The sequence below is a fragment of the Salmo salar genome, chromosome ssa15, assembly GCF_905237065.1.
Source record: "Salmo salar chromosome ssa15, Ssal_v3.1, whole genome shotgun sequence".
NCBI lineage: Eukaryota > Metazoa > Chordata > Actinopteri > Salmoniformes > Salmonidae > Salmo > Salmo salar.
The window spans coordinates 55,166,759-55,179,179 of record NC_059456.1 but is presented as its reverse complement, the minus strand read 5'-3'; the positions used below and the strand labels follow the sequence as shown (position 1 = coordinate 55,179,179).

At 45.8% G+C, this 12,421-nt stretch overlaps 1 protein-coding gene across 1 annotated transcript in view; it reads left to right on the top strand.

The window, feature by feature from the left end:
- The window catches only part of LOC106571770 (ATPase family AAA domain-containing protein 2B), a 147,236-nt gene that overhangs the window by 111,462 nt on the left and 23,353 nt on the right, over positions 1-12,421 (top strand). Inside the window, exons 25-26 of the mRNA XM_045696076.1 lie at positions 427-1,281; positions 2,410-2,537. Coding sequence (XP_045552032.1) covers positions 427-1,281; positions 2,410-2,537 — 983 coding nt within the window. The remainder of the gene's footprint in view (positions 1-426; positions 1,282-2,409; positions 2,538-12,421) is intronic.

Below are 12,421 nucleotides of genomic sequence, written 5' to 3'. Positions count from 1 at the left end.
GTGTGGAACACAGGCCACACACACAAACCACTGCAATGGAGTGGACATCTGATGCCGCCCTAGCATTTAAGACCTGGCAGGGAGCATTAACAGGGCAACTCAATTGCTTGTTGTTAGTTGGTCCACGTTCATGTCACTCCAGTGAATTACCACTTAATGAAGGCCCATTTGTAAGGATTCTGTGTGTGTGTCTTCACATCAACTTATCATGGTCTTCTATTTAGACTACTAATTGAATCAAGTGTGTTAGACCAGGTCTGGAACAAAAGCCTGCACCCCTTGTAGCTCTCTCGTGTAATTGAGACTGGTGTGTGCGAGCAGAACCCGTGTAGTAGAGCCTGGTGTGGTTGTACTAACATAAGGTCTGTGTTCCATGTGACTGAACTTACCAAATGTTTTTTTTTTTCTTCTCCTCTCTGCTTCCAGATCACATAAAAAGGAAAGCACGTCGGCGGCCATCTTGGGGGCGGGGCATCATTAGGAAGAAGAAGAACTACAAGAAGGGAACGGAGGAAGAGGAGGATGAAGGTGCGGAGCTTAAGCTGGAAACGGAGGTACCCAGCGACTCCTGTCTGACTCAGGACGAAGAGTCTTCCTGTGACACCATGGACCCTCAGCCCAACGGACACCACACACACCCTCACACATATGGCATCTCCACGGAGGAAGAGAGCTCCAATGAGGCCCCTAGGGGCCAGATAACAGACACCCAAGGGGAGAGCAACACAGGGATAGGGCCCAAGGAGGACGAGACACCAGCTACAGACGACAAAGCCAAATCTACATCCACAGACAAAGACCCCCAGTCTAAAAGTGTGTCTTATTGTAAAAACAAGGAGCCTCAAGCCCAGGCGATCCAGTCTAAAGATGAAGGGTCGTCATCTAAAGATGAAGCGCTCCAATCTAAAGATGAGGGTTCCCAAGCCAAAAGCGAGAACCCCCAAGCCAAGCCTAAGGAGGAAGGTTTCCAGCCCATGGATGTTGAGAAGTTCCAGCCTAAAGACGACGAAGTCCAGTCCAGGACTGAGCAGCAGTCGTCAGCCCCCACGCCGGCCACAGCACCCCATGTCCCTCGGGAGTGTGTGAACGGGAATGAGTCCATGGACAGCCTGGATTCCCAGGCCCTCAAGTGCTCTGAGACAGAGGGGCCTACAGCGGTCGAAGGTGAAGCATCAGGGGAAGAGGAAGACGTGTCGGCGTCTGCAGTGAGCAGAGGAACTCAGGAGGAGGACGGGAGGACAGGAGACACGGAGACGGGCAAGGAGGAGCAGGACAGAGAAGGTACTGAGGGGTTATCTGTGGTTAACTTTGACCTATTCCTAGTGCACCACCACACTCATTGCTGTCTTGGGGAAGAATCCTGACTTGATATATGCATGTCTAAGTCAGACTTTTAAATAATGCATCATGTCAATGGGTTAATTTGAGTTACTCTGAGTACAGATGGCAAGTTCTGATCTTTCTCCGAGAGCACCAGACAGAAACACGTCACACAGATTTTAACAGTCAGCCTAACCTCGCATTACTTTTTCATTTACTGTAAAAGAACTGAAATATAATAATTTTGTTGATTGTCATCCAAGATATTTGATTTACACTGGGTTTGCTTGTAAAACGACAGGGCGTGAATTATCCAAGACATATGGCATGTGAAATATGAAATACTATCCTTTAGTCTACTCAGACAGCATATTTCAATGAAACCCTCAAAAGTCTGAGGTCCTGTACCTTTGTAGACTATCCAAGACCACTCTTAAGATTTATTCTCAAAAACAGTTTTTACTGCAAAGAATTTCACAAGGTTGGCTTTTTTCTCGCATCATTTTTTCTTTGGTCTTTAACCCTTGGCTGTTCATTTAGTGGCGTGTAGTGTCTGGGACAAGCCGATAGGCCTGTGAGTTTGACAGCGTGTGTGTGTGTGCACATGAGTTTGTGCCTGCATGCGTACGTACACAAACAATACAACTTTACAGTACGTGTGTGTGGTTTCTGGGACAAGCCAATAGGCCTGTGTGTGTGATTAACGACTCAGGGCTGTGGATTATCAGGGGCCAGCTGAAAGTCTGGAGCTACTTGGTGATTTGGGTGGCCTGGGGTAGTAGAGGTGGCCGGGGGAGATTTCTGCTTCCTCTATTGTGGCTTTTTTGGATCCTACAGACAGTGTATTACCACGAATGCTGGTAGCAGTAAACTATAAGCCAACAGATCACAGGCTATGAATGTAGAGGGGCAGCTATTCTCATCTTTGATTGTCAGGCCTTTGCTTTCATCCAAACAAGCCTTGGCGTATGGATATGCTATGGTTCATTAGGTTCTAATAACTGGATAAATGATGGTGATTAACATATAGGTCAAAGGTGAGATTGTAGGTGGGCTGTATCGTTTACCTGTTCTCTCTTCCTGTTCCAGGCTGGTCCAAGGGGAGGAAGTGCAGAATGAGACAATCAGAGCAGTCAAAGGCATCAACTGAAGGGACAGAGGAGCCTCCACAGATCACTCCACCACCTACACTAGTGGTCGATCAACAGCGACTCACGGTAAGGGATGGTGTGTGTGTGTGTGTGTGTGTGTGTGTGTGTGTGTGTGTGTGTGTGTGTGTGTGTGTGTGTGTGTGTGTGTTTACCTCTAAGTAATGCTGAACATATCCCCGAGTATGAAAGTAATGAGTTGGGTAATAGTGGTTGTGTGTTGTATTTTAAGCACAATGCCCTTCCACAGCTTACTGTCTTGTGAATTCATCCATTCATGTTATCTTCAATGAGACCATTTTAAGCAGTGCCATCCCTCCAGTCATTTCCTAGCTGCATTATAACTGGCAATGTCCCCTTCCTAATCCCAGCCACACTACACGCTCATCTCCAATGCTTCCCTGCACACCGCTTTAATCCATCCCTTTCTCCTTTCATCCCTTCGTTCTGTCGCTCCCAAGCCCAGAGCACTCAACATTAGAGACTAATTCTGTCTATAAGATGGGAGAAAATCACCAGTCATTTTAATGGGCCCTAGTCAATGCTGTTGAGCAGCTGCGGGAAGTAAGGTTTGGGCAGAGTAAAGGAGCATGATGGGGTGGTGTAGACTATGACATTAAAGGAAGGAGAAAGAGTGGATAGGGGGGACTGGCCCCTAATCTTCCCCAGGCTCTTCATGCCTTCTCTGGGTTTGCTGGTGTCACTCTACCCTTTCAGATGGATGCTCCTGATTCCCCAGCCTAATATCGTCTCCTCGTGCTCTGTTGGAGACCCCAGTCTGCCCTCACTGTGTGGGTGTGCGCGCGCAACAAGAGACACTCTACATCCCTATCATCCGAGAGGAAGGTTCCAATTTAAGTAGCAGGCAACAGGTCATCTCCACGTCTTCAGTCAATCAACAGGTGTTGTTCCTTCCATACAGCCATTTTAAGAATGCAGCCAGGACATGACTCAAACATGAGGCGCTAGCTCTGCGCTCTTTGCTCTCCACACTACGCTCCGTCAAGTTGGTCTCTGAACAGATTGACAGGATAAATGTATGAAACGATTCCCAGGCACTTTGCACGGTCACACTTAGGTTCCACCTAATACCCCGGGTATAAATTGGAGCTGTGCTTTCTCTTTTCCCAGGGACTCTTCTCTCTACCAACCAACCACCCAAACGGCCCTGTTAAGAACAGGAAGATGCAACATGGGTGTAGAGGAAGTGTTTCTGTGTCACGCTCTCCCTCCCTGCTATCAAATCATTATCTCCCTGTTGTTAGCATCGCCGCAGGGTGGCGGCAGAGATTGAGGGATGTGTGGTTCCCGCCTCTCCTCTCGCCTGACGGTGGCGTCTCTCAAAGTGATTGACAGGTCTGGTCACGGTGGACCGACGCTCCCGTTAAAGACGTAGAGCCACGAGTCGTGGGTGGCTGATGCCACGAACCGTGGGAACGCTCCCTCCCTGTGAACGCGCACTGCACTAATCTGGAGTCTTATTTGTTAGGCGGTAGAAAGAAAAGATATCTTTAAGAAACAGATTGTGAAAAGACTGCACTGTGAATAATTGCTTTTTCATCCACCAGGATGAAAGACAGAACAAATTGAATTTCCGGTGAGCGGGGTGAGAGTGCGTTTAAGGCTGATATCTCCACAGTGGTCGGTAGGGCTGGTTCGCTGCCTGATATTAGGAGAGGAGTGGTGTGGCAAGTTCCGCTACTCCTCTCATCTTCTCTTAAATTCATTGATTGGAGTAGTCTCATTACTTCTGACATTTAACTTAGATTGCAGGGCACCTGGAAACCTATTTGGAATTAGCAAAAATTCTGCTAGTTTGTTCAGTCCTCACACTGAGGTTCTGGAAATGGTTTGGCTCCAGCAGAGTTCTTCAACCCTGCTCCTGGAAAGCTACATAGTGTGTAGACTTTTGTTGCAGCCCTGCACCAACACACCTGATTCTACTTAATAGCCTGCTTCTGGGTGGTTAGTTGAATCAGGCATGTTGATGCTGAGCTAAAGTAAAAAATACACTCTTGATTAGGTAAGTATTCAACCCCCTTAGTCAATAAATGTTAGAATCACCTTTGGTAGTGATTACAGCTGTGAGTCTTTCTGGGTAAGTCTCTAAGAGCTTTCCACACCTGGATTGTGCAACATTTGAGTTATTCTTGAAAAAAGTATTCAAGCTCTGTCAAATTGGTGGTTGATCATTGCTAGACAACCATTTTCAGGTCTTGCCATAGATTAAGTCAAAACTGTAACTCGGCCACTCAGGAACATTCCCTGTCTTCTCGGTAAGCAACTCCAATGTAAATTTGGCCTTGTTTTAAGTTATTTTCCTGCTGAAAGGTGAATTCATCTCCCAGTGTCTTGTGGAAAGCACATTGAACCAGGTTTTGCTCTAGTATTTTAATTTTTTATCCTGAGAAACTCCCCAGTCCTTAACGATTACAAGCATACCAATAACATGAAAATATGCAGAGTGCTACTCCGTAATGTGTTGTTGGATTTGCCCTAAACATAACACTTTGTATTCATGACGAAAAGTGAATTGCTTTGACACATTTTTTTTCAGTATTACTTCAGTGCCTTGATGCAAACATGATGTTTTTATGAGGCTTCCTTTGATACTCTGTCAATTAGGTTAGCATTGTGGCGTAACTATGTTGTTGATCAGTTTTCTCCTAGAGCAGCCATTAAACTGTTTTAAAGTCCACATTGGCGATATCACTGAGCAGATCTTTTTTATGGGCCTAATAATAAAGACCTAATTTAATAGTTAAAATGTATTACCTTTTAATGTGGCACATGATGCTTTCATCTGATTGTCAAACAAATCACTTCAAAAAAGTAGGCTACCTGTGTGCATGTTCGTCCACTCCAAAATAATCCAAACTGCAATGCATGTACACTCGCGCCATTTGATGAATAGACATTACAAAACAACAAAAAGTGTGCCTAATGACGTTTGGCCATTGCCATTGATTAGGCCTCCATTTAATTGATAAGTCTTGCTGCAAAATTGACCTTTTTTTTTATTGCCTGAAAAGTCGGGACACCTAAAATGGGGCTGAAACTGTCCCGGGAAAAACAGGGTGGTTACCTTAACACACACAGTCAATTTACTAGACTAGGCAACAATGTGTAGGCTTATTACCATGAATTTCAAATAGGCCTACTGGTAGCCAGTGATGTAGTGTTAAAAAAAATAAGTGGGTAAACTCTGGATGTAGGTCACGGTGGAAAAAAGTAACGTTCCCTATACTTCAAATGCATTTTTCTGAAAATGTGGGTAAACTGCATTTAGTTGCGTTTACCCTCCACTACACCACTGCTGGTAGCCCTACTATCTCGGCAGAGACAATTTTACACACATGAATACCTGCAGAACAGGTAGCCTACATTCAATATAAAACAAGTTTAATCGAAACATGTTTACACCATAGTTCGAGTTGTCCATAATTCATGAGTTCAATGTTTGGAGACTTCACAGATCGTGTGACATAAAACACTACCTTTCTTTCCTTATATTAATTACATTTATGATCGTGTTATTTGTAATTATTAAGCATTTAACAATTGAATTAGAACATTGAACTTAAACCCTGTACAATTCCTGGACCTTGGAGAAATGCACTGTAAGTGTGACTATGCCTACGTAACAGTTCATTATGTTTCTCCGTGAAAACAGTTCTCATGGGCGCACAAATCCAAAATATTGTAGGCCTTTGCAAAATCAAATGCTTCTGTCATTTACATTTTTTAATGCGCATTGGTGTATCGCTGTAGGCTAGTTATCTAGTGATATTGGCAACCATCATCTGCTGATCCAGGAAACAACACATATTGGTAGAAAATTATAAATAATTGGTCTACTACTTCTGGCAACGTACGACACAGAGAACACCTGACTGAAAAACAAAGCAATGACCGCTCTAAACAGCTGACTGATAAACGCAAACCATGATAAATCAACGGATAAATCTAATGCATTAGAATAAAGGCCATTTTATCAAGGGCACATGGCAAACAAATGGCCAAGTACACTGACCACTGTAAAACATTGTTTAACACTTATCTATATTTAGATCTTTGGTTGCAATTATGGGAGCTAATGTCTCATTCAGGGGAGCTGAGCTTCCCTGTAATTCGAACCCTGGGAAAAAGTCAAGGGTGTGAATACTTTCTGAGGGCACTGTAAGTGCCCTGGATTGCAGTAGAATCATCATCTATCAGTGAATCAATTCAATTTCTATCCACCTTGCCAAAGAACACGCGGGCTGGGCTACAAGACTTGGCCTGGCAATTTTCCTTAGATTTGTTTTACGCAGCTGCAAATGCCCAGTGTGCATTCATTGGCTGTTACACTGAAGAGTTCTCTCTCCCCTGTTTCCTGACTATTACAGCATGTCAAGATTTCCCATTTCAGAGCCATCCGTCCACAGAAATGGCCCCATTTTCAGTTTGTCGTGTCTGCCCATTTCCAACACTAATAACAGCATGGTTCCATCCGGAGAGGGAGGGAGGCGGCTATTCTGAATGCCTGCTAGGGGAAGAAAACTGCTTAATGGCCGGTGCGATGCGTTTTGATTGTCAATAGAAATAAATAACTTTTGGGATGCTTCCTTTTCATTTGTACTCATTCCCGCTGATGTCCTTGACAGAGCGACCATTTGCATGTGATAATAGCTTTCCGTTTGGAGACCTGTCGTTTTGAAAAAGCTTCCATCCACATCGGCAACCAGTTACGGCACCATATCATGAAAACAAACGTGTGCGCCGAGATACACACACACACACACACACACACACACACACACACACGTCCAAAACCACTCTCTGTAAGTGACTAACACACACACTGCAAATGTCGCCGCCCCCCACATGCACACTTTTATCCGCATTGTCAAAAGCGTTTTTGTGTGAAAGTGCATTTTTTTTGGACATGCATTCATTTATGTTTGAGTTGTCAGATTGGGCCTAACTGCCTGAGGCTTGTTTGGTTTTGCTTTTGACACAAGACCAGAGATGAAAGGAGAGGGAGAGGAAAAAATAGGGAGGAAATGAAGATGTAGAAAAATTAGAAAAGGAAGGAGATGAGAAAAAAGAGGGAGAGTAGAGGAAGAGAAAAGCATGAGAGGAGAATAGACTGTCCAAAGTTTTCCCAGATAAAAGATAGCTATAGTCCAGGGATCATCAACTAGATTCAGCTGCGGGACGATTTTTTTCTTGAGCGGTGGTTAGGGGGCTGGAAAATAATTACAAATAATTTGTAGACTGCTAATTGACCGCAAGAAGCCCAAACAGATCTGAATCACTTGGAGCTGATTTGGTGTTTTTACAGTCGTATGTCCAACATTAACACCCCCAAAAATAAAAATAAATCCTGCTGTAGACAGGGCTAGGCCTAATTGCTGACCTCATCCACTTGTGAGTCTGTTACAGCTGGAACTGAGAACAACTCCAGCAGTCAGTCACTCCCTCTCGCTCTATTCTCAGCGCTTTCTTAATCAGCAGCAAACTCCTACATTGCAAGGCAGCCGCCAAAGCACTGCGCTGTTGAGTATAATCTCACCAAGCACTACTGGAGTGAATATTGTACTCGAGTTAAAGGAAGAATTTAACTTCCAAGCTAGAGAGAGAAACCGGTTTCACTTATGTCTGAGACACAGGAGACTAAGTGTTTTACTGCTCTGTACTTCTCTTTTTTTCTCTTCTATTTTTAGAGAGGAGATTGTCTGTAGATGAAGTTTGCCAAAGGTGTCAACCGTCTTTTATACCCCATACCATGCCCCTGACACACCCAAGTCCCCTCACCATGAGCCTAGCGTCCATACCAGATTAACTTCTTAACACCTGTTGATCATGTCCAGGTCACATCACCAGACCAACCACCTGCCCCGGTCTCCATCACATCTTTCCATCATAGCCTTTAATTTGCACTCTGGCACTGAGTCGGTATCTAGTGACACCTGTTCATTATGTCCCTCACAACACCTGTTGGTCATGGCCCGCTTTCCATCACATCATCATCCCACCCCTTCAGTCCATCATGTTGAAGGTCTGACGATGGCCTTTAACTTGAAGTGCTTATCTGCTATGGATGCTAGCCTCGTGTGTCTGTTTGAGTCTGTAGGGAGTAGCGAGTGAGGGCGCTGCATAATTTGATTCCTCCATCACATTCACATTAGTCATGACACAGACCCTGGACCCCTCTGAGGTGTCAGCCTTGTGATACTTTAGATGTGCCACATGTTACGCAACTCTGTGTGTCCTTGCGCTCCCAATCCGTGTGACTTGGCAGTGTCTCCCGGGCATTTCACTCCTTTCTGGAGATTGGAATTCGTGTTGCAACAGTTGCAAATCACCCACTACACTCCTCTCCTTCCCTCTTGCTTTCTGTTCATTTCAACTCTGTAGATTTTCTCTTGAAGCGTGAATCATTTATATTTCATCCTTAACACGGACGAGATAAGATTACATAAAAATTAAAATGGGAAAGTTCCTCTCTTTAAAGGCTGATTTTGAAAGCTTAATAACATTGCTGGTGGTGATAGATCCTGTGGCGCATCCAGTTACCCCCCCCCCCGCTTCTCTGACTTTCTGCCTCTCTTTCTCCCCATCTCGCTCTGCCACTCTCACTTGCTGCACTTAAATCCCAGGGCTACAGCGGCAGGCTCACCTGTGTGTTTTCTACCAGCCTACACAGCCCTCTGCAGCCTTCCTGACACCAACACAGCTCTTAACACCAATGAAGAGTAGTGTTCAGCATTGCTCCTGATGCTGCGATCAACACTGGCACACAGTCCTCCATATTAAACGCTACGAAAAGGCCTTGCAATGCACAAAGACCCGATAGACTGGCAAAACCAGATGGTCAATCACACTTAATATAGCTATCACAACATTGTCCAGTGATCTCATAATATCAGCACATGACCATAATGTATTCGCTCTTTCCCTTTTATAAACATTCTAAAAGTTTTGTGGGGTGAATGCTTATCACACGTTTAGTGTGAAATGTTCTTTACCAGTAAGGGATCATCACTGATTAAGGGCTGGTGTTAAGTAACGCTAACATTTATACACTAATAACCACCTGCTCTGCAGGGTGAGACATTTTTATATGCTAATGTAACACTAACCTAAATGTAAGTCATCAGCGCTCCAGTTCAAAGCATTCGCACCCCATGCTGTGACTATTTCTGTACCCCGTCATAAGCTGTGACTTGGTCTCCATTTCAGACATTCAAAGGGCTGGGCTCTAGGAGCTGTGTGTGTGTGTGTGTTTTGAAGAGTTGGTAGGGTGTGTGTTCCAGGATAGAGATGTTGATCATAACTGGGTCCTGTTCTCAGGTTCAATCTTATATTCTTAGGATCACAGACAGCCTGTCAGTGGCCTTGTTAGCTGCCTTTAATGGTCTGAAACATGCAGGGAACGCAGCCGCATTGAGTTGGCAGTGTGTTTACAGATGGGTCCATGTGTGCATAGTTGTGCGTGGAGACAGGGCGGTGTGTGTCTGCAGGGTTAGGTGTGTGTCTGCAGGGTTAGGTGTGTGTCTGCAGGGTTAGGTGTGTGTCTGCAGGGTTAGGTGTGTGTCTGCAGGGTTAGGTGTGTGTCTGCAGGGTTAGGTGTGTGTCTGCAGGGTTAGGTGTGTGTCTGCAGGGTTAGGTGTGTGTCTGCAGGGTTAGGTGTGTGTTTGGGGAGACGTGTATGTAGAGTTGGGTGTGTGTGCGCACTGTTGGCACACTGATGTAGTCACCTGCCTGGCCACATGCTGTGCTTCAGCTGATAAACTCTGTCCTAAAGCCATGGCTATGACGCCTCGTCTTCCCGTCCTCTCTTGTTTCGTTCTCTCCCTTGCTCTCCCTTGCTCTTTCTTTCCCCCCCTCTCCCCCTCCTCCTCTGTACCTTAGAGGGTTCATCAGCAAAATAAGAGGGTAGAGAGAGGGAGAAGAGGCTGAGCGAGGGGACAGGGGGATAAAGATGTGCTGTGATGGGAAGGAGGGTGGTGGGGAGAGGTGCCTTTAATGGTCCGTATCACAGCCCCCTTTAACAGGCTGGATTACTGCGCCTTTGTGTGCTTGGAGCTCACTACCTCAGGGGGTCCGCTAGCCCCACCCCACACACACACACACACCACTTACCCCCGCTGTCACTATTGGCCTAGGCAACTGGAAAAAGGCACAGCACTGATTAAATCAGCTGGCTAACAAGGGGAGAGGGGAGATGTTTAGAGAGAAGAAAGGTAAGGGATTTTAGGACTAAAGGGGATAAGATTAGAAGCAGAGGCCTAGATGTGGAGAGATGGGTTGAAAAGGAGGGGGAACTTGTACACTGAACAAAATATACACACCACGCAACAATTTCAAAAACGTTACTGAGTTCAAATATGGAAATCAGCCCATTGAAATATATTCATTAGGCCCTAATCTATGGATTTTAAATGACTGGGAATACTGAAGAAAAACAAAGTAGAGGCGTGGATCAGAAAACCAGTCAGTATCTGATGTGACCACCATGCCTGATGCAGCGTGACATCTCCTTCACATAGAGTTGATCAGGCTGTTGATTGTGGCCTGTGGAATCTTGTCCCACACTTCAGTGTCTGTGCGAAGTAGATGGATATTGGCGGGAACTGGAACAGAAATGCTCAATGGGTGGCATGAGAGTATGCAGACCATGGAAGAACTGGGACATTTTCAGCTTCCAGGAATTGTCTAAAGATCCTTGCGACATGTGGCTGTGCATTATCATGCAGAAACATGAGGTGATGGCGGCGGATGAGTGGCACGACAGTGGGCCTCAGGATCTCGTCACAGTATGTCTGTGCATTCAAATTTGCCATCAATTAATATGCCATCGTTATCCGTAGCTTATGCCTTCCCCGAGTGGCGCAGCGGTCTAAGGCACTGCATCTCAGTGCAAGAGGCGTCGCTACAGTCCCTGGTTCGAATCCAGGCTGTATCACATCCAGCCGGGATTGGGAGTCCCATAGAGCGGCACACAAGTGGCCCAGCGTCGTCTGGGTTTGGCCGTCATTGTAAAGAAGAATTTGTTCTTAACTGACTTGCCTAGTTAAATAAAAATGTAAAAATAATATACACTGCTCAAAAAAATAAAGGGAACACTTAAACAACACAATGTAACTCCAAGTCAATCACACTTCTGTGAAATCAAACTGTCCACTTAGGAAGCAACACTGATTGACAATAAATTTCACATGCTGTTGTGCAAATGGAATAGACAACAGGTGGAAATTATAGGCAATTAGCAAGACACCCCCAATAAAGGAGTGGTTCTGCAGGTGGAGACCACAGACCACTTCTCAGTTCCTATGCTTCCTGGCTGATGTTTTGGTCACTTTTGAATGCTGGCGGTGCTTTCACTCTAGTGGTAGCATGAGACGGAGTCTACAACCCACACAAGCGGCTCAGGTAGTGCAGCTCATCCAGGATGGCACATCAATGCGAGCTGTGGCAAGAAGGTTTGCTGTGTCTGTCAGCGTAGTGTCCAGAGCATGGAGGCGCTACCAGGAGACAGGCCAGTACATCAGGAGACGTGGAGGAGGCCATAGGATGGGCAACAACCCAGCAGCAGGAACGCGACCTCCGCCTTTGTGCAAGGAGAAGCAGGAGGAGCATTGCCAGAGCCCTGCAAAATGACCTCCAGCAGGCCACAAATGTGCATGTGTCTGCTCAAACGGTCAGAAACAGACTCCATGAGGGTGGTATGAGGGCCCGACGTCCACAGGTGGGGGTTGTGCTTACAGCCCAACACCGTGCAGGACGTTTGGCATTTGCCAGAGAACACCAAGATTGGCAAATTCGCCACTGGCGCCCTGTGCTCTTCACAGATGAAAGCAGGTTCACACTGAGCACATGTGACAGACGTGACAGTCTGGAGACGCCGTGGAGAACGTTCTGTTGCCTGCAACATCCTCCAGCATGACCGGTTTGGCGGTGGGTCA